This window comes from Cyprinus carpio, chromosome A3, assembly GCF_018340385.1.
Source record: "Cyprinus carpio isolate SPL01 chromosome A3, ASM1834038v1, whole genome shotgun sequence".
NCBI lineage: Eukaryota > Metazoa > Chordata > Actinopteri > Cypriniformes > Cyprinidae > Cyprinus > Cyprinus carpio.
In genome coordinates this window covers 25,848,700-25,868,282 of record NC_056574.1, presented here as the reverse complement: position 1 = coordinate 25,868,282, position 19,583 = coordinate 25,848,700, and the positions used below count along the sequence as shown (strand labels likewise).

At 39.5% G+C, this 19,583-nt stretch overlaps 1 protein-coding gene and 1 pseudogene across 1 annotated transcript; one reads left to right on the top strand and one right to left on the bottom strand.

Annotated features, from left to right (window-relative positions):
- Positions 1 to 5,267: 5,267 nt before the first annotated feature.
- LOC109054179 (heat shock 70 kDa protein-like) lies at positions 5,268 to 7,981 on the bottom strand. The gene is made up of 2 exons (XM_042726344.1): positions 7,824 to 7,981; positions 5,268 to 7,444 (listed from the first exon to the last, which is right to left on the bottom strand). Exon 2 carries the CDS (start codon positions 7,418 to 7,420, stop codon positions 5,489 to 5,491), a length of 1,932 nt encoding a protein of 643 aa, XP_042582278.1. The 5' UTR covers positions 7,421 to 7,444; positions 7,824 to 7,981; the 3' UTR covers positions 5,268 to 5,488.
- A 4,475-nt stretch (positions 7,982 to 12,456) lies between these two features.
- Positions 12,457 to 15,274, top strand: LOC122137701 (annotated as a pseudogene).
- Positions 15,275 to 19,583: the final 4,309 nt, after the last annotated feature.

The following is a 19,583-nucleotide window of genomic DNA, read 5'->3' as shown; positions in this document are numbered from 1 at the left end:
CATCTTTTGTGTGAAATGCATCCTATGACTGATTTCCTGATTAAAAAAAAAAAAAAAAAGATTTGCCCTGAACATTAGATTAAATTCAGTCATTATCTTTATTTGTATATATATTTTACAGAGAATATTGTCCATAACCCATCAAGAATACAGCCAACAGGGTTAAGGGATCCTTTCAAATGCTAAATGACTAGAGGAGATGAATCATTCAGTTTGAGCATGACCCAACATGTCATTAACCCATCAAGGGGAACAGGAATAAACCAGATAAGGCAGAGTCAGTAAGTCACCGCAGTAATTGGCTGCTAGAATCCTGCGTCACTGAGGGGCTTAAATTTTAACTTTACATTCAGTACAGGACTGCAAAGTGCAACTAATTGCTGTTGTGTAATAACTGAAACATCAGCCATGACGTTGCAAGAACGGTCTTGATGTAGAAAATGTGGGCTCTCGCAGTCAGATCAAAGTCCACAATTTCAGGTGATTTGTCGCTGCGGTACACATGGCAAACATGTATATAGTCAATGATACACCTGTACTTTATAACACTTAGATCACCCAAGTGCAGAGATCAGCAATTGTATGTGTTATTAAGAGTTACGTTAGCACTGAATGCTTTACACACTTGATCATTTTAAATATTTGGGTTTAATCAGTGCATGAAGGAACACACTTGAATACACTAATTACTTTATGTCTAAGACATGCTTAACACAATATAGTTCTAAATAAAGTTTCTTTATTGGCAATGATAATTCCACGAAGAATCTTTAACAATCATGGAAATTTCACTAGGTTTTTTATAGTTGAAAAAAGTTCTTTGGGGAACCAAAAATGGGTTTTCTATGGCAAAGTTGCAAAAATTCCCTTCTTGAACCTTTATTTTTAAGTGTAAAGAATAAAGACAGGTGCTAAAATGGCCCAGTTATAATATGTCTTATTTTCTTACAAGGCCAAGACAGTTAATTGTGTTCTGTTGGTTATTGAAACTAGATATATTATAACTTTAAACAAAAGTGTCGACCCTTTGATGTAATTCAAACCCATGAACTAGTACCACATGCTCTGCAATGGCTGATCCTTGCATTAAGTGGCTTAAGTTGGTTATGTGACTGTCTCTCCAAAACTGATCTCTTGTGTTCGATCTAATCCTCTTTAACAGTCCCTGATCAGAGTCCTCAACCTAGTCCCGACACTGTCAGAATACGCAAATTACTACGTCAGTGTGTGTATGTTATTGCACCCTATCAATAAACAATCTCTGCTGTCTTCTGGGAACTGTAATGTAGTGTGATATGACAGGGCAAAGAAATGGTCATTTCCTGTTACTCTTTGCAAAGTATCAAATGACAGACTTAGGTTAGGTTAAGCAGCTACTTCTTGTTGTGTGTGTATATATAGGCCATATATCTCTAAAAACCAGAATGAAGGTGTTAGGCAGCTGTGAACCTGTGATATGCTGGTCATCAGTGACGTTGACATGTGATCCAGATCACTGTGTCCTTGAATGAAACGCTCACAAAAATAGAGCAAAATAATGACCTTGTATGGATTTGGTGTGCTCTGCCCTCACTGTTTCCTCACTGAAAATGTGAAACACTGATAATGGTCTTGTGCGAGAGAATCAAACAGTCCTTGAGATGAAATTCTGCACAGAGTTCAACACCGAGGATGCAGAAGAACACAGACTAGAAGGCGAAATACACAAAGATTTTATTTTCACTGACTCTTTGTTGTACAAATCACAGTTATTTAGAGTATGTTAGTGATTCTAGCAGTAGAAACACTGCAGTACTGGTTTCAGCCAAAGGCTTAAATTGTCAGCTCTTTAAATTGTAAATATAGTGTTTTCCATACTCCAGGGCTTATGAAAAGAATCTTACAGGACATACTGTATGAACATCATATCTGTGGATCAGTATTGGGTGCGGAAAAGATGAGCTTGCTCATTGCTCGGATGTACTGAGCGCCATCCATGGAGGTGAGTTTCAGAGTATCTGAGAAATGGAGTCTGGGCTTCGATTGCCTCCATATACACCTAAAAGTAAAGACAAGAGCGAGAGGAACACGTTAACACAGTCATGGTAATATGTGTAGTATCTACAAAAATTTCATGCTTATAACAACATGCCACTCTTCTTTCCAGTTCTTTCCAGTTACCCCAAGGGTCTAATTTTTTTTCCCCTTAAAAATAAAAACTATATTAAAATTAAATCTAAAAACACAAATCCCTCATTGACGAAAAAAAAATTTGAGTGACTAAATCTCACAAATGTTGATAATCAAATGAAATAACAAAATGAAGAATACCATAGCCATTCATTAAATGTGTAATTATAGTGAAAATGACCTCTTATTATTACTGTAATAAAAAGAGGTATTTAATATTACCTTAATATTAATCTTGTGTTGTTCATTGTTTTGCTTGGCCGATTGTTTGTTCTTAACGGAAGATTTAAGATTAATAAAAAAAAATTGATTTTCAAATATTAAATTATAAAATAATTAAACTCAAATCAATATTTCATATCTATTTATTTATTTGGCTCTGAATCATGCCCTGATCACCCTGTCGGGTTTGTCTTTCTGAATCAGACACTCACTCAGAGGCTGGCGGTAGCACCTGTGTGATGTCCTCAGTGTCCTGAGCTGCGTTCTGGTACACAGCCTGGCAGTGCTGCAGGTACTGATCATACAGGCTGCGTGTGTGCGCGTCAACTTCCAGCGCCTCATCGCTGGCCTCAGTCCTCTTCAGGTTCACCAGGAAGTCTGTGTTGACTGGTCCACATTCAATCAGGGTCACATTGCAGCATGGGAGTTGTAATGTTTAGATGGATTTAGGATAGTGAAGGGGTACCTGAGCAATATATCTGAGGATCATTTTGGAACATTTAATAGGCAAAATGATTCTATTTGCTCATGTATGCAGTTGTGCACATATAATACTCACTGGATATTGAAGTGCTGGAGTAGAATAGCCAGGCTCTCACAAGCACCCTCTACTGCAAGTTTGCTAGCAAAGCAGACCTCATTGAATGGTAGTCCTGAGTTTCAGACAGAGAATATTTATTTATTTTTTAATTTTCTTTCGTTCTTTCTTCATTAATTTATTCAAACTGTATGTTTTTCTTGTTGCAAGCAGTCTTACAAAATTTACTGAATTTTTAAGCTTAAAACAAGCTTTAAACTTAATTTAAGAAATTCTCTGAAATTAAGTGTTTTGTTGTTTTTGTTTTTTTTACTTTAAATAAAAAATTTTTTTTTTTTTTACACTTTTGTAGTTGTGCTTCATACATAAATTTCTCTTATTTTATGGATCTTGTCTCCTTTGGCTTGCTCAAGTTAGGATTTAAAAGACAATTCATATTATATTAAAGGGTTACTCGACCCCGAAATGAAAATTTTGTCATTAATCATGACCCCCATGTCGTTCCAAACCAGTAAAAGCTTTGTTCGTCTTCGGAACACAATTTAAGATATTTTAGATGAAAACTGGGAACCTTGAGACTGTCTCATAGACTGCCAAGTAAATTACACTGTCAAGGTCCAGTAAAGTATGAAAAGCATCATCAGAATACTCCATCTGCCATCAGTGATTCAACCGTAACGCTATGAAGCGACAAGAATACATTTTGTACGCATAGAAAACAAAAATAACGACTTTATTCAGCAATTTGTCTCCTCTGTGTCTCTCCACATCACCGTAACCGTATAATGTTATTCATAACGTTACGGTTGAATCACTGATGGCAGATGGAGTATTCTGATGATGCTTTTCTGGACCTTGACACTGTTATTTATTTGGCAGTCAGTGGGACAGTCAGAAGCCTCTCGGTTTTCATCCAAAATATCTTAAATTGTGTTCCGAAGACGAACAAAGCTTTTACGGGTTTAGAACGATATGGGGGTAAGTGATTAATGACAAAATTTTCATTTTGGGTGGAGTAACCCTTTAATAGTAATATTATTGATTCATCTGCACTGTTACTATCTGATAAGGGGGAAAAAAAAGAATTTGAATTAAGCTGGATAATGACACTAACCATGTAATATTGACACTAATTAAACTGAACTAAATCAACACTGAACATAAATTATGCTAAATAAAGACACTATTTGCTTCTGTAGAGCTGCTTTACAACTGGCATTGAATTTGTTTTATAATAGATGAATTCTGCAACATTAACACTATTATTTTCCTGTTTATTACCGTGAAGCTGATTTGACAATCTGTGTTGTATAAAGCGCTATATAAATAAATGTGGCAATGTTCTTTAAAATAAAAAGACAAGATAAAAATACTGATAAAGTAAATTATTTCTGGAATGAATTGCTTTGCTGCATGTTTTTTTTTTTTTAAATCTCTCCCCCAGCTGTCTGAGTCCTCCCTGCTTCTTGTCCAGGTTCCACATGGTAGCGTAGACTAAACATTAGTCAGTCATATAGTGATTATAACTATACACAAGGTAGACTTTTCACTAAAGTTAACTGTAATTTTCAGACATATATACATGAATATAAGCTCTGAGTAAATTAAAAAGAACCATACAAATGCATTGTTTTATGTCTTTTATGTTTTATTGTTTTTATCTCATCAGTTGCCTTTGTAGGCTTTTAACTGATTTGATGCAAGATGCACAGCCAGGCTGAGTCCAATCCCTGAAGAGCATCCAGTAATGAGAACAACTTTTTCTGCTCCATTTGTGCAATAAAACATCAGTCCACAACACCAACGAGACAAGCGCTGCAGTGGTGCTCTGAGGCTGAAGACATGCGGTCCGTCTAACTGCTGTGTCTCTGATTCAAGTGTTTTAGCTTTCTCACACCTAATCAGTTTTCCTTTTCTGCTTTGAAAAGGTTTTGGTAATAGCTAAATAAATATATTAAAAAAGTTCATATCACAAGGTGTTGACCCTCAATCTTGCCATTTTTTTCTTAAAAGAGAATTTTAAGACTTTTCTTTGGGGAGTCTGACAAAGCTGAAGACAGATGAAAGAGATGTTAACAGTTTATCTTTTGTTTGAACTCTGTGTTGTCACCCTTACTGGGTTTTGTACAGTGAATGTTGACTGATTGTGTTATGTGAGGTCCTCACACTTATCAGTGAAAATATCTACACACCTACACTAGACTCACTAGTTCCTCTAAACTAGGATACTTGTCAAAATTATTTCTGCCAAATTATAACCTTACTTTAAAGTTTTCATCAACGTGCTTTCTCTTGGAGTCTGTAACCAGACGTTCTGAATGAGAACACATTGCATATGTTTTTAATTAAAAAAAATAAAAATAAACTTTATTAACAATGTTCAGTATCCATAAAAGATAATCATGCTTGTATTTACATCTTTACAGTATATACATATTGACTCAATTTAAGTGGCTTGTGGATAAATAAAAAAGGAATATAAGGGCAGCAATGTCATAAAGAAAATTCTTGCTTAAAATGTTAAGTAAGTTCTGACAGACAAGTGACAAGTCCATAACTTTAATCCACCTCCTCAATAGTTGGCCCCTGAGCACCGGCCCCTGATGCTCCACGTGCCTGAGCTCCACATCCTCCAGCTGGCATCCCTCCCTGATACAGTTTAGTGATGACTGGATTGCAGACTTTCTCCAGCTCCTTCAGATGATGTTCATACTCCTCCTTATCAGCCAGCTGGTTGTTTTCTAGCCAGCTGACGGCCTCATTACATTTCTCAATAACTTTCTTCTTGTCATCCTCACTGATCTTGCCTTTCAGGTTCTCATCTTCCACACTGTTCTTCATGTTGAAGGCGTAAGACTCCAGAGAGTTTTTGGCAGCAATCTTCTCTCTTTGCAGATCATCTTCAGCTTTGTATTTGTCTGCGTCCTGCACCATCCTCTCAATCTCCTCTTTACTCAGTCTGCCCTTGTCATTGGTGATGGTGATCTTGTTCTCTTTTCCAGTGCTTTTGTCCACCGCGGACACATTTAGGATTCCGTTGGCATCGATGTCAAAGGTCACTTCGATCTGCGGGACTCCACGTGGAGCAGGTGGGATTCCTGTCAGCTCAAATTTACCCAGCAGGTTGTTGTCTTTTGTCATGGCCCTCTCTCCCTCATAGACCTGGATCAGGACACCGGGCTGGTTGTCTGAGTAGGTGGTGAAGGTCTGGGTCTGTTTGGTGGGGATGGTGGTGTTGCGTTTGATGAGGGCCGTCATGACTCCACCTGCGGTTTCAATACCCAGGGACAGTGGAGCCACATCCAGCAGCAGCAGGTCCTGGACGTTTCCAGATGTGTCTCCCATGAGGATGGCGGCTTGAACTGCAGCACCGTAAGCCACTGCTTCGTCTGGATTGATGCTCTTGTTCAAGTCTCTGCCGTTGAAGAAATCCTGCAGAAGCTTCTGGATCTTTGGAATTCTTGTTGATCCTCCAACCAACACAACGTCATGAATCTGAGACTTGTCCATCTTGGCGTCTCTCAGGGCTTTTTCCACAGGCTCAAGTGTTCCTCTGAAGAGGTCTGAGCACATCTCTTCAAAGCGCGCTCTGGTGATGGACGTGTAGAAGTCGATGCCCTCGTACAGCGAGTCGATCTCAATGCTGGCCTGAGAGCTGGACGAGAGTGTCCTCTTGGCTCGCTCACATGCTGTACGCAGCCTCCTCAGGGCCCTCTTGTTCTGACTGATGTCCTTCTTGTGCTTCCTCTTGAATTCTTCTACAAAGTGATTCACCATGCGGTTGTCAAAGTCCTCTCCACCCAGATGCGTGTCTCCAGCTGTGGCCTTCACCTCAAAGATGCCATCTTCAATGGTCAGGATGGACACATCAAAGGTGCCTCCTCCCAGGTCAAAGATCAGCACGTTGCGCTCTGAAGCTTTGCCTTTGTCAAGGCCGTAGGCAATGGCTGCAGCTGTGGGCTCGTTGATGATTCTGAGGACATTCAGTCCAGCGATTACTCCAGCGTCTTTAGTCGCTTGCCTCTGGGAGTCATTGAAATAGGCAGGAACTGTGATAACTGCATTTGTCACCTTCTGCCCTAAATAAGCTTCAGCAATCTCCTTCATCTTCACCAGGACCATAGAGGAAATCTCTTCAGGGTAAAATGATTTGGTCTCTCCTTTGTACTCAACCTGTACCTTAGGCTTTCCCCCATCACTGATGACTTGGAAGGACCAGTGCTTCATGTCAGACTGCACAACTGGGTCATCAAACTTCCTGCCGATCAGCCTCTTAGCATCAAACACGGTGTTGTTGGGGTTCATGGCCACCTGGTTTTTAGCTGCATCTCCAATGAGCCTCTCAGTGTCTGTGAAGGCAACATAGCTGGGTGTTGTTCTGTTTCCCTGGTCATTGGCGATGATCTCCACTTTTCCATGCTGAAACACCCCCACACAGGAGTAGGTGGTGCCCAGGTCAATCCCAATAGCAACTCCTTTTGCAGATGACATGTTTGATTTTGTTTTAATGTCTACCTGTATTCAACAAGCAAAATAAATCAGAAAAACATTGCGATGTAAAAGCACAAATTTCATCATAAAATGAATGTTAAATGTATTTGTTTTTGATTATTGTCACTATATAAATAATTTCTGCATGTTCACACTAATAATTTAAAAAACGAGAATAATGTTTTATTAATTATAATAATAATAATAATGAACACTCAAAAATAATCCTTGTTTAAGAAAAGTAAATCCCTAATAATTTATTCATTAGGCAACTCTTAATCACATATTTGTGGATATTTAATGTTAAAACTGATGAGTGTAGGATAAAACATAATTTACTGTATACCTTTCATGTATGGCTTAAACATCGAAAAAGAACAGTGGTGAGTAATTTTTAACTTACCTTAAAAGAATTAGATCTTTTCTGTCAGGCGTATTTGCGGTTCCTTGTCTAAATAGTACACTTCGTTGTGTCTCTGTTGTCTTCGTTTTGAACTATCCCGAAGTACATACTGAAGAAATTGAGTCAGTCGTGTTTTATATTCTCCGGCAGAGCTCTGTTGAAGTTTCTCGAAAGCGCCAGCGAGCTCGACCAATCAAAAACCTGCACAGCGGAACGGCTCCTCCCTCAAATCTGCGTCATCATGTAGTCCAGTCCTAGCTATTTCTGGTGTTTTCTCTTATACAGTCTGTGTTTTCTGTGGTGTGCTTTTAATGTGAAAATGTAAACGAAAAGCCTGAAACCATATAAACTGTGTAAACAATTATTTAAACAGCTTTACGTTTCAAATAATAATCACAAATATAAAGTTGTTGTTTTTTTTAAATAAGTTGAATTATTTTTTAATATCAGCATTATGCCACAAATGCTGTTAACTGAACTTGTAATGAACCCAGAATATTTCTTGAAATGGCATTTATCTATCATTAGTCAAAGAACGGTTTATTTAAAAAAGAGAGATAACTTTACACCAAAGTATTTTATTAGAATATTAATTTCATCCACTTATAACTCATATGCATGAACACGTGTGTACATGTTTGCAGTCACTTGGTCATGCTGGACAGTGTTGCCTGTGGTGCTTGTCTTGTTTTAATCTTGGGGATGTGTTGAACATCAAACTTATTGTAACTGTGGAATCAGATATGAGCAAAGTAAGGGTCATCTCATGAACTTTTGTGCGTCTTGTTCTACAGTTTGACATTCAATATCTCTTTAATAACTCCAGATGGTGTTGCACTCTTAGATGAATTGCATAATTCCACTATTAGTAATTAAACATCTTTTGTGTGTGTTTGAGGATCTGTGTGCTGCATATGAAGAAGTCAGTTAATTAGTGTTGGAAGGGTTTTTGGATGAAGTATCGTTTTCTAAAGTCAAGGAAGATTATGTCATAGTCTCTTTTTTTGCTGGACTCAAGCCAGGGTTCAACTAAGAGGCCTTCAAGCAGACATGAGGCCCAGGGATCTTGCTGTTTTCTGTTTTACAGTCAGGACATGCTGACCCCTGCTGCTTATGTCATGAACTACAGCATAAATATAAAGAAGGATTTTAGCCTAAAGTCATTAGAAAAACTGATAGATAGATAGATAGATAGATAGATAGATAGATAGATAGATAGATAGATAGATAGATAGATAGATAGATAGATATTTCAGATGAGACGTTAAACCGAGGTCCTGACTCTCTGTGGTCATTAAAAATCTCATGCCACTTCTCATAAAGAGTATGTAACCTCGGTGTCCTGGCAAAATTCCCTCCACTGGCCCTTGTCTATCATGGTCTCCTAATAATCCCCATCCAATTGATTGTCTCTCTCTCTCTCTCTCTCTCTCCCTATCCACCTGTAGCTGGTGTGTGGTGAGCGCACTGGCACCGTGGTCCTTTGGCTGCCTTCATTCAGGTGGATGCTGCACACTGGTGGTGGTTGAGGAGAGACCCCCCCACAAGACTGTAAAGCTCTTTGGGTGTACAGCAATACACAGTAAAACGCTATATAAATGCATCATTCATTCATTCATTCATTCATATATATATATATATATATGTGTGTGTGTGTGTGTGTATGTATATGTATATATTTCTTCCAAGATCATACGTTGCCTTGATGTTTTTTACGTTTTAATATTGCAACGTTTATTTTTAAAGTTGTGTCTGCAAAAGCCTGAAAGATGTGTAAAAATGCAACTCTTGTAAATCTAGCATTAAGAGCCTCATTGTATAATAATTAGTTGACTTGTGAGGACATCTGTTGCCTTGGGAAGATAAGGAAAATAGAACAGAAGTTTACTACAAACACAGACACCCCCCCAACCCCCCCCCCCCAAAAAAAAACTCACGGGCTATATGAAGGACTGAGAATAACAGGGTCTTTATTAAAATATATATACACAAAGTAAAACACTAAAATACAGCACTCAATCACCTTAACTACTACTAATAATAACATAGAAAAACATGACTTTTTAGTGTTAGTTTTAGTCTTTTTTTGTAATTTGGGTTATTTGTCAGGGGCAAGATTCAAAAAGGTCAGGAAAAAGTATTGTGTAATAATAACTCAACAAAAACATCATACAATTTTAGAAAATATTAATTCAAAAATAAAATCAGTACATAAAACGTACATATGGGCACACATATGTAAACAGTCTCAACACTCCGCAGTAGGCCTAAGTGCAAAATGTGTAAGTGACGTGTGCCAGTAAAAAACCTAAAGAGCCAACAGTCTAAAGAAGACATACATGAACTGCATGTGTTCAACCCATTTTTGAGCCACAACAAGACATTTCTGTCAGATTGTCAGGGAGCTTAATCTGAGAAAAGAACATGACAAATAACAAATAAAAAGAAAACTTTAAATACAGTATAAATTTTTTTAGTGTGTGTGTGTGCCGTGGGTGTGTGCATGAGTGAGTGTGCATGGGTGAGAAAGAGAGAGAGGGCTTTACTTTAGTCAAGCAATAATTTTCTATACAGAATTCACACCCTATACAAATTCCACAGCTGTACAATTTTCACACCCTATACTAAATTTACCCTATATAATAGCCTACTCATCTGGAATGGATGTGCAATTTTTAAGTTTTAGAGTAAAAAAAATGGCATAACATTATTTAATATTTATACTACGGGGCCGTTGAATGCTTGAATCTGATTGGCTGACGAACGTTCTGAGGCGTGACATTATTTTCTGGGAAAAGCATGGCGAACGTAGTTCCAGGCAGCTCTCTTGACCGCATTACAGTTCCATATCACTTCGCATAGTAAAACTGTAATAGAGATTGCTAATGTGTCGTCATCATGACGTATTCCCAGTGGTAAACGCAAAGCATTTTGGGAAACCGCGGCACAAACATAACGCGCCAGACTTCTATGCATGGAGGGAAGAACGCTATAAACTGGAATAGAAGTGGCGTAAAGCTTAAGAACGGAATATCATTTTATCGTTTTCCAGCGTGGAAAAATAATAGTACAAACCATGTTTCAGAGGTGACAAATAGTTGACGAATGGCATGGATTTCCTGTAACGGAAATTACAGGACTAACAAAAACAACAACATGACAGACGATTTTCCAAAAGTACACATGACATTTCTCACTAGCGAGGTAATAACAGCGCTGTTTAGAGACGCTGCTGCAGTCTAATTCACACAAGCTCTCTCTCTCTCTGTGTGTGTGTGTGTGTGTGTCTCTCTCTCTCTCTCTGTGTGTGTGTGTGTGTGTGTGTCTCTCTCTCTCTCTCTCGCTCTCTTTCTAATAACTTCATTAATAACTGCATTATAATACTATCAACGGCTCAAGCCTCCATTACCAGCTTTAAAATGACATTGTGAAACCAGCAAAAGAAGCGTTGGATGAGATGCGGAAGAAATAGTCCTACCCACAATAGCGATTAAGTACTACAAAAACCGAACGAATCCCTTTAAATATATCATCTGATAGATGTCTTGAGGTGTGGTAACCGTGGTATAAGCGGATATTGACTCCGCTTCGAGTCGGTACCGAATCACCACCTCAGGTGTGCATTATTTTTCTAATAATTCAACCGCCCGTCGTCAATTATTCCTTACTTGAATCACAGCTTAAATAGTGTTTTGACATCGACAACCCAAGTGCATTTTACCTCAAACTTGCGTCTAGTTAACTTTCTAAAGTAGCAATCGCTTCTCGGGTCGACATTAACACACTGACAAAATTATATTCAGAATTAAAAATATTTTTATACCACTTTTTAATGTGTGATTGTGTAATGGTTTTCACGAGATACCAACCTTGCTTCCAACACTCGTTATCATGGAGACGCGGTGTGCACGGAGGGGAGGGCTGTGCGCGCGCGAGTAACGTTATGTGAGAGAGACGCGTGAGTGAGAGACGCAGGGAAATGAAATGCAGCTGAAACACAATTTTTTTTCCCAAGTAGTTTTCGTTTTTTCGTTCGTTTTCGTTAACGATTATAACCTTACTATTACTTTTCCGACAACGTTGAGTCTCACCCGACAACCGCGACAATCTCCTTCTAGGGCCGCTCATGCAGGCTCAGCTCAGGACGGTGCCGGTCGCGTGCAGCGCTGCAGCCACGTAAAGAGTGTTTGCCCTTCCCCTACCGACTTTCACTTTCGGACGGGTGCCCGAATATGGAAGTGAGTGAGGCTTTGCGATTTTTTTTTTTTTTTTTTTTTTTTTTTTTTATCTAGGCCTACGTGAAATTCTGCATCCATTGTACGATTTTTTTTATTTATTTTTTTTCCACCTCGGAAGGGCAACGTGAGTCGAGAAGGGCATATGGGCAGTTGCCCGGGCAACCTGAGCAACCCCCCTGTGCACGTCCCTGACTCACATGTTCGCGAAAGACACTGAAATACATTCGCCTATTCTTCTTTGTTTGGCCTAATTTCAAAGAGAAAGTCTGGCAGCATCCAGAAGTTTCCACCGAGCTGCTTCAGTGACAGCTCAGCTGACGCAACGATGGCACGCGGCTGCTGCAGTGTTTTGATTGGTCTGGTCTGATACACTGAACGCTTCCAGAAGCGTGTAGAGTTTGAACGGGTGCGCGCACAGGTGTATTTAAAGAGCGCGTGGCAGCCGCCAATGAAACGAGCTGAATAGGAGTGATCCGTAAAGCGAGCAAAAACCAGTCCGACCTAACTTTCTCCGCGACGAGAAAATTCATTATAATTAAGAATCTACTCTGCGGTAAGTCTGCCTTTATTTTACATTAGGGAATAGGCAAAATGTATTATGTAGGCTAATTGAAATGTTGCATAAAATATGAGCTTACATGTTGACTAGTCTTCCAAATAAACTAGAAAATAGCGTTCACAATTAGTCATTTGTCGCATAGAGAGAAAAAGCACAATTAACAGATTATGTTATATCATTATCAGAGCACATTTTTGAGTAGGCTATGTACTAAAAGGCTTTTCTTTTATTGTTATTGTGGAAAGTGTAATTTATTGACTAGAAACAAAGTGAAAATGACAATTAAATTTTCTTTGCACAATAACTTTTTAGGAATTTAGAAAAATGTCTTTTTCTGATTGTTCTCTTTTGTTTTATTACAGTTAATCAAACATGTCATCTGCAAAAGGAGTTGCTATTGGGATTGACCTGGGCACCACCTACTCCTGTGTGGGGGTGTTTCAGCATGGAAAAGTGGAGATCATCGCCAATGACCAGGGAAACAGAACAACACCCAGCTATGTTGCCTTCACAGACACTGAGAGGCTTCATTGGAGATGCAGCTAAAAACCAGGTGGCCATGAACCCCAACAACACCGTGTTTGATGCTAAGAGGCTGATTGGCAGGAAGTTTGATGACCCAGTTGTGCAGTCTGACATGAAGCACTGGTCCTTCCAAGTCATCAGTGATGGAGGAAAGCCTAAGGTACAGGTTGAGTACAAAGGAGAGACCAAATCATTTTACCCTGAAGAGATTTCCTCTATGGTCCTTGTGAAGATGAAGGAGATTGCTGAAGCTTATTTAGGGCAGAAGGTGACAAATGCAGTTATCACAGTTCCTGCCTATTTCAATGACTCCCAGAGGCAAGCGACTAAAGACGCTGGAGTAATCGCTGGACTGAATGTCCTCAGAATCATCAACGAGCCCACAGCTGCAGCCATTGCCTTCGGCCTTGACAAAGGCAAAGCTTCAGAGCGCAACGTGCTGATCTTTGACCTGGGAGGAGGCACCTTTGATGTGTCCATCCTGACCATTGAAGATGGCATCTTTGAGGTGAAGGCCACAGCTGGAGACACTCATCTGGGTGGAGAGGACTTTGACAACCGCATGGTGAACCACTTTGTAGAAGAATTCAAGAGGAAGCACAAGAAGGACATCAGTCAGAACAAGAGGGCCCTGAGGAGGCTGCGTACAGCATGTGAGCGAGCCAAGAGGACACTCTCGTCCAGCTCTCAGGCCAGCATTGAGATCGACTCGCTGTACGAGGGCATCGACTTCTACACGTCCATCACCAGAGCGCGCTTTGAAGAGATGTGCTCAGACCTCTTCAGAGGAACACTTGAGCCTGTGGAAAAAGCCCTGAGAGACGCCAAGATGGACAAGTCTCAGATTCATGACGTTGTGTTGGTTGGAGGATCAACAAGAATTCCAAAGATCCAGAAGCTTCTGCAGGATTTCTTCAACGGCAGAGACTTGAACAAGAGCATCAATCCAGATGAAGCAGTGGCTTACGGTGCTGCAGTTCAAGCCGCCATCCTCATGGGAGACACATCTGGAAACGTCCAGGACCTGCTGCTGCTGGATGTGGCTCCACTGTCCCTGGGTATTGAAACCGCAGGTGGAGTCATGACGGCCCTCATCAAACGCAACACCACCATCCCCACCAAACAGACCCAGACCTTCACCACCTACTCAGACAACCAGCCCGGTGTCCTGATCCAGGTCTATGAGGGAGAGAGGGCCATGACTAAAGACAACAACCTGCTGGGTAAATTTGAGCTGACAGGAATCCCACCTGCTCCACGTGGAGTCCCGCAGATCGAAGTGACCTTTGACATCGATGCCAACGGAATCCTAAATGTGTCCGCGGTGGACAAAAGCACTGGAAAAGAGAACAAGATCACCGTCACCAATGACAAGGGCAGACTGAGTAAAGAGGAGATTGAGAGGATGGTGCAGGACGCAGACAAATACAAAGCTGAAGATGAGCTGCAGAGAGAGAAGATTGCTGCCAAAAACTCTCTGGAGTCTTACGCCTTCAACATGAAGAACAGTGTGGAAGATGAGAACCTGAAAGGGAAGATCAGTGAGGACGACAAGAAGAAAGTTATTGAGAAATGTAACGAGGCCGTCAGCTGGCTAGAAAACAACCAGCTGGCTGATAAGGAGGAGTATGAACATCAGCTGAAGGAGCTGGAGAAAGTCTGCAATCCAGTCATCACTAAACTGTATCAGGGAGGGATGCCAGCTGGAGGATGTGGAGCTCAGGCACGTGGAGCATCAGGGGCCGGTGCTCAGGGGCCCACTATTGAAGAGGTGGATTAAAATACCTCAGGAACTGAATGGTGAAGGGACTGATAAACCTCTTTTCTCTTTGACTCTTCCATTTATTTATTTAAAAAAACAATTTTTTGAGGCCTCAGTCCATTATGATTCCTTTTCCTCTAATGCTCACACCTTATACAGTATGTACAGTATGTTCTATCATTGCACATTAGCATCCATTTGCTGCTAAAAAAAAGTGTTCAACTTGATATTACTTAATGTGTTTTGACTTAACAATAAGCTTTACATTTTCTGAGAAGTTATATACAATTATTTAGCATTCATGTTTTTACTGTTACATGTTGACGAATGTTGTGGTGAAACTAAATAAAATTGTTAATATTTTTAATTGTGTAGTACTCTTTTTTTAATGTATTATAAAACTAAATATAAGTACAGTTACATAAGATTTCTTTAAATAAAATAACAAGACTCAGGCATTATCCATATATTATGGGCTTTGTCACATTATGGATTATGTACACACACACACTCACACACACACACACACACACACACACACACACACACACACACACACACACACACACACACACACCAGTTTTGAGTTTAAGGCCGGTTTCCCACTGAAGCTAAGCAGGGCTGAGCCTGGTCAGTACCTGGATGGGATACCTCCTGAGAAAACTAGGTTGCTGCTGGAAGAGGTGCTAGTGAGGCCAGCAGGGGGTGCTCAACCCTTCGTCTGTGTGGGTCCTAGCGCTCCAGTGTAGTGATGGGGACACTACACTGTTAACAAGCACAGTCCTTCGGATGAGACGTTAAACTGAGGTCCTGACTCTCTGTGGTCATTAAAAATCCCAGGATGTCTTTCGAAAAGAGTAGAGTTGTGACCTCGGCATCCTGGCTAAATTCGCCCATTGGCCTCTGACCATCTTGGCCTCCTAACAATCCCCATATCTGCTGATTGGCTTCATCACTCTGTCTCCTCTCCACCAATAAGCTGGTGTGTGGTGGGCGTTCTGGCGCAATATGGCTGCCGTCGCATCATCCAGGTGGATGCTGCACACTGGTGGTGGGCGAGGAGATACCCCCTGACAATGTAAAGCGCTTTGAGTGCTTAGAAAAGCGCTATATAAATGTAAGGAATTATTATTATTATTATTAATGACTTAAGGCTAAAATCCTTCTTTACATTTATGCTGTAGTTCATGACATAAGCAGCAGGGGTCAGCATGTCCTGACTGTAAAACGGACAACTGCAGACCCCTGGACCTCATGTCTGCTTGAAGGCCTCTTAGTTGAACCCTGGCTTGAGTCCAGCAAAAAAAGAGACTATGACATAATCTTCCTTGACTTTAGAAAACGATACTTCATCCAAAAACCCTTCCAACACTAATTAACTGACTTCATATGCAGCACACAGATCCTCACACAAACAAAAGATGTTTAATTACTAATAGTGGAATTATGCAATTCATCTAAGAGTGCAACACCATCTGGAGTTATTAAAGAGATATTGAATGCCAAACTGTAGAAAAAAACGCACAAAAGTTCATGAGATGATCCTTACTTTGCTCATATCTGATTCCACTGTTACAAGAAGTTTGATGTTCAATACATCCCCAAGATTAAAACAAGACAAGCACCACAGGCAACACTGTCCAGCATGACCAAGTGACTGCAAACATGTACACACGTGTTTATGCATATGAGTTATCAGTGGATGAAATGAATATTCTAATAAAATACTTTGGTGCAAAGTTATCTCTCTTTTTTAAATAAACCGTTCTTTAACTAATGATAGAGATGCTGGGTTCAATACAAGTTCAGTTAACAGCATCTGTGGCATAAAATCCCACAGGTTTTTTTTTTTTTAGAGAAAAGGATAGACGTGGAAATATTGTGGCAATCAACATTAACATTTTTGATTGAGCTTAACTTGTACTGAACCCAGAACATTCCTTTTTATTGAATTGAAACCATTAGTTTCAATAACAATTCAAATCAATAACACATTCAACCGTCATTGTAACAGCTGCTGAGGAGTTATAATGAGCACTGATTTAAGATGCTGTTTAGGGCAGTTATGTTGGCATCAGGCACGTGTGTCTCTGCTGTGACTGGAGCAAACAAGCCACATGCGCATGAATGAGAGCATTTCAGGAAGAGTGTGAGGCCACCACGTGTGAAGAACAACATTTCAGGCCCTTTCCCTATTAAGTTTCACAGTGTCCCTTGGCATGACAAGGACAGCCCTTTAAGGCTAAAGCATGCCAATCAAAACATGCCCCACCACAGAAAATACAACCTCAAGAATGGAACAACAATAAAAAACATGAGCGGGACAGTAAAAAGGATCCGTATACACATATACATTCCATGATCCCCACACACATACAGTACATTTAGCTGTTTGTTCCACAGTAACACTACATGTCATCCTAATTGAATGGGAACAAATATTGTAACTCTATAGCGGACAACTGCACCTTCTAATAGATGCCCGAGTGTATTTCTATACTCACACCCATGCAGAATGCATACTGTTTACCTCTAAGCTGATCCCGCCCAGTGCTGTTTACACACTCAACAATCACATATACACTCATAAACCAACTGAATATGGTAGAATATTTATAAAATAAATGGTAGTAAACATTACTCACATTTGGTCTTCATTCTTGCACATATGCAAAAATGTGTATAAACGTACATTTTATCATTACTGAATATTTATAATGTGATGGAAGATTTTTGTCAAAGAATATAGTGAAAGCATTATTAACTAATCTGCTCGTTATTGTTAGAATTTTTTAGATTAACCTGTCAGTCTTTGCCCACTTTAGTTAGATTTTTGTTGAACTTGTTTTTAGAGTGTGTGTTAAAACAGCTATTGTTCAGGCTGGTCACTGGAGAAACTCATATGACAAAACACAAGTGTGTAGAAAACACACTATTACAAGTGTAATAAAAACAAACAAAATAAAATAAGAAAATTAAAATGCATTTTCATGATTACAAAACATGTAACATGAATGTGCAACTGGCAATAAAATTAGACTATGATTTAAATTTAGCAGTTAAATATCTTTAAATGATATCAGTTAGCACAGTAACTTTGGCAGCACTGAAATACTAAAAAATTTGGGGTTGAGCAGATTAGTCACTTTAATGCTCTGCCGTGATTCTATAAGCTTGATGTCGACTAGTCGCTGGTCCTAGAGGGCGCAACAGGAGAAATCTTTAAAGGACTTCCACAAAACACTCCATTTACAGTTAAAATGACATATAAATGCATACTCCAAACAACGCTCCACAAGACGTGTGATTATACCACCGGGAAAAAGGAAATTGAACTGAAGAATAAAGCAATAAGCCCCGTGAAGCTGTGGTTTATAGTGAATTTATAACAGCTAAGGGGGTTTTAGGCACGCCAAACCCGCTTAGCTGTTATAAATTCACTGTAAACCACGGCTTCATGGGGCTTATTGCTTTTATAAAATGGTATTCTATATACGTAGTAAGGTTTCACAGAAAAAAACAGCAAATAAAGTGTAATGATATAAATAAAAACAGTATTCTTCCGCCAAACAATGTAGTTCCTCAGAAACAGTTGTGGTTCCAACAAAGAGGTTGCTGAGCAGCACACAGAAGTAATCAAAGGTGTATGTTTGTGTTGTTGTTTAGAAAAGCTTAGAAAGAGAATCATACAATCAGAATCAAGGACAGGTACTATCTGTTTTATAATGCATGTTTTAGTTAATCAGCGTGGCAATCTAATGCGCCGCTACACATAAAGACAGTAGCTCGTACATCACGTGCACACGACTTCACTGTTAGTAGGTGGAGATACACACACAAAATTAAAACGAAACTAAAATTAACTACATGAATGAACTATTAACTGTGTGTAAGGAATACTGAAATAAAAACTGAACTAATAATTCAAAACTGCAATAACAATAACATAAAATTATTAATGTCTATATAATAGCACACCTAGCAACAGGAGCATCACCAGACATGAGGTGCACATGCTCAGTCTGCTGCTGCTGATGTTGATGCTTATATTATTATGATGATTAGCTGCTACTGTAGTAAACTGGTGAACACTGTTCACTGTTGCTAAGCAACCATACTTGTGGTTGGGCCTTGTAAGGCTAGAGTCTGCAGCAAAGCAAGAGGTCAACACCCCTAAAGCTGAACTAAATATAACCTCAAGGGAGCAGAGAAAGTGTGTGTGTGTGTGTGTGTGAGAGAGAGAGAGAGAGAGAGTGGTTATTAAGTGAAGGTGCCCTCTCTTCTTTCAAGAATACCCAAGGACAATCTGCTATTATTAATAGTGATAAGAAGCTGATCCCATAGAAAAGTTCCTTCACTGTAAAAGCTGATAACCGTTTTTTTCACAGCTGTGGCATCTAACGTACTCGCTCAAAAACATTCTCTTTCCTCTGACAGCTCCCAACTACCCACATAAATAATGTTTGTCCTTGCCTTTATGATGGTCAGTGCATCTATTATTATTTTACAGAGTGAGACGTGTCAAAACATCTTAAATCATCAATGGTTTAAAATGTATGGAAGCCCGTTTTTTTCCACAGGATAAAAAAATGAATAACAATAATAATAAAAAGGTAACTGTAACCCACAATTCTGATATACTCATATAAACTCAGAATGGTGAGACATAAACTCAC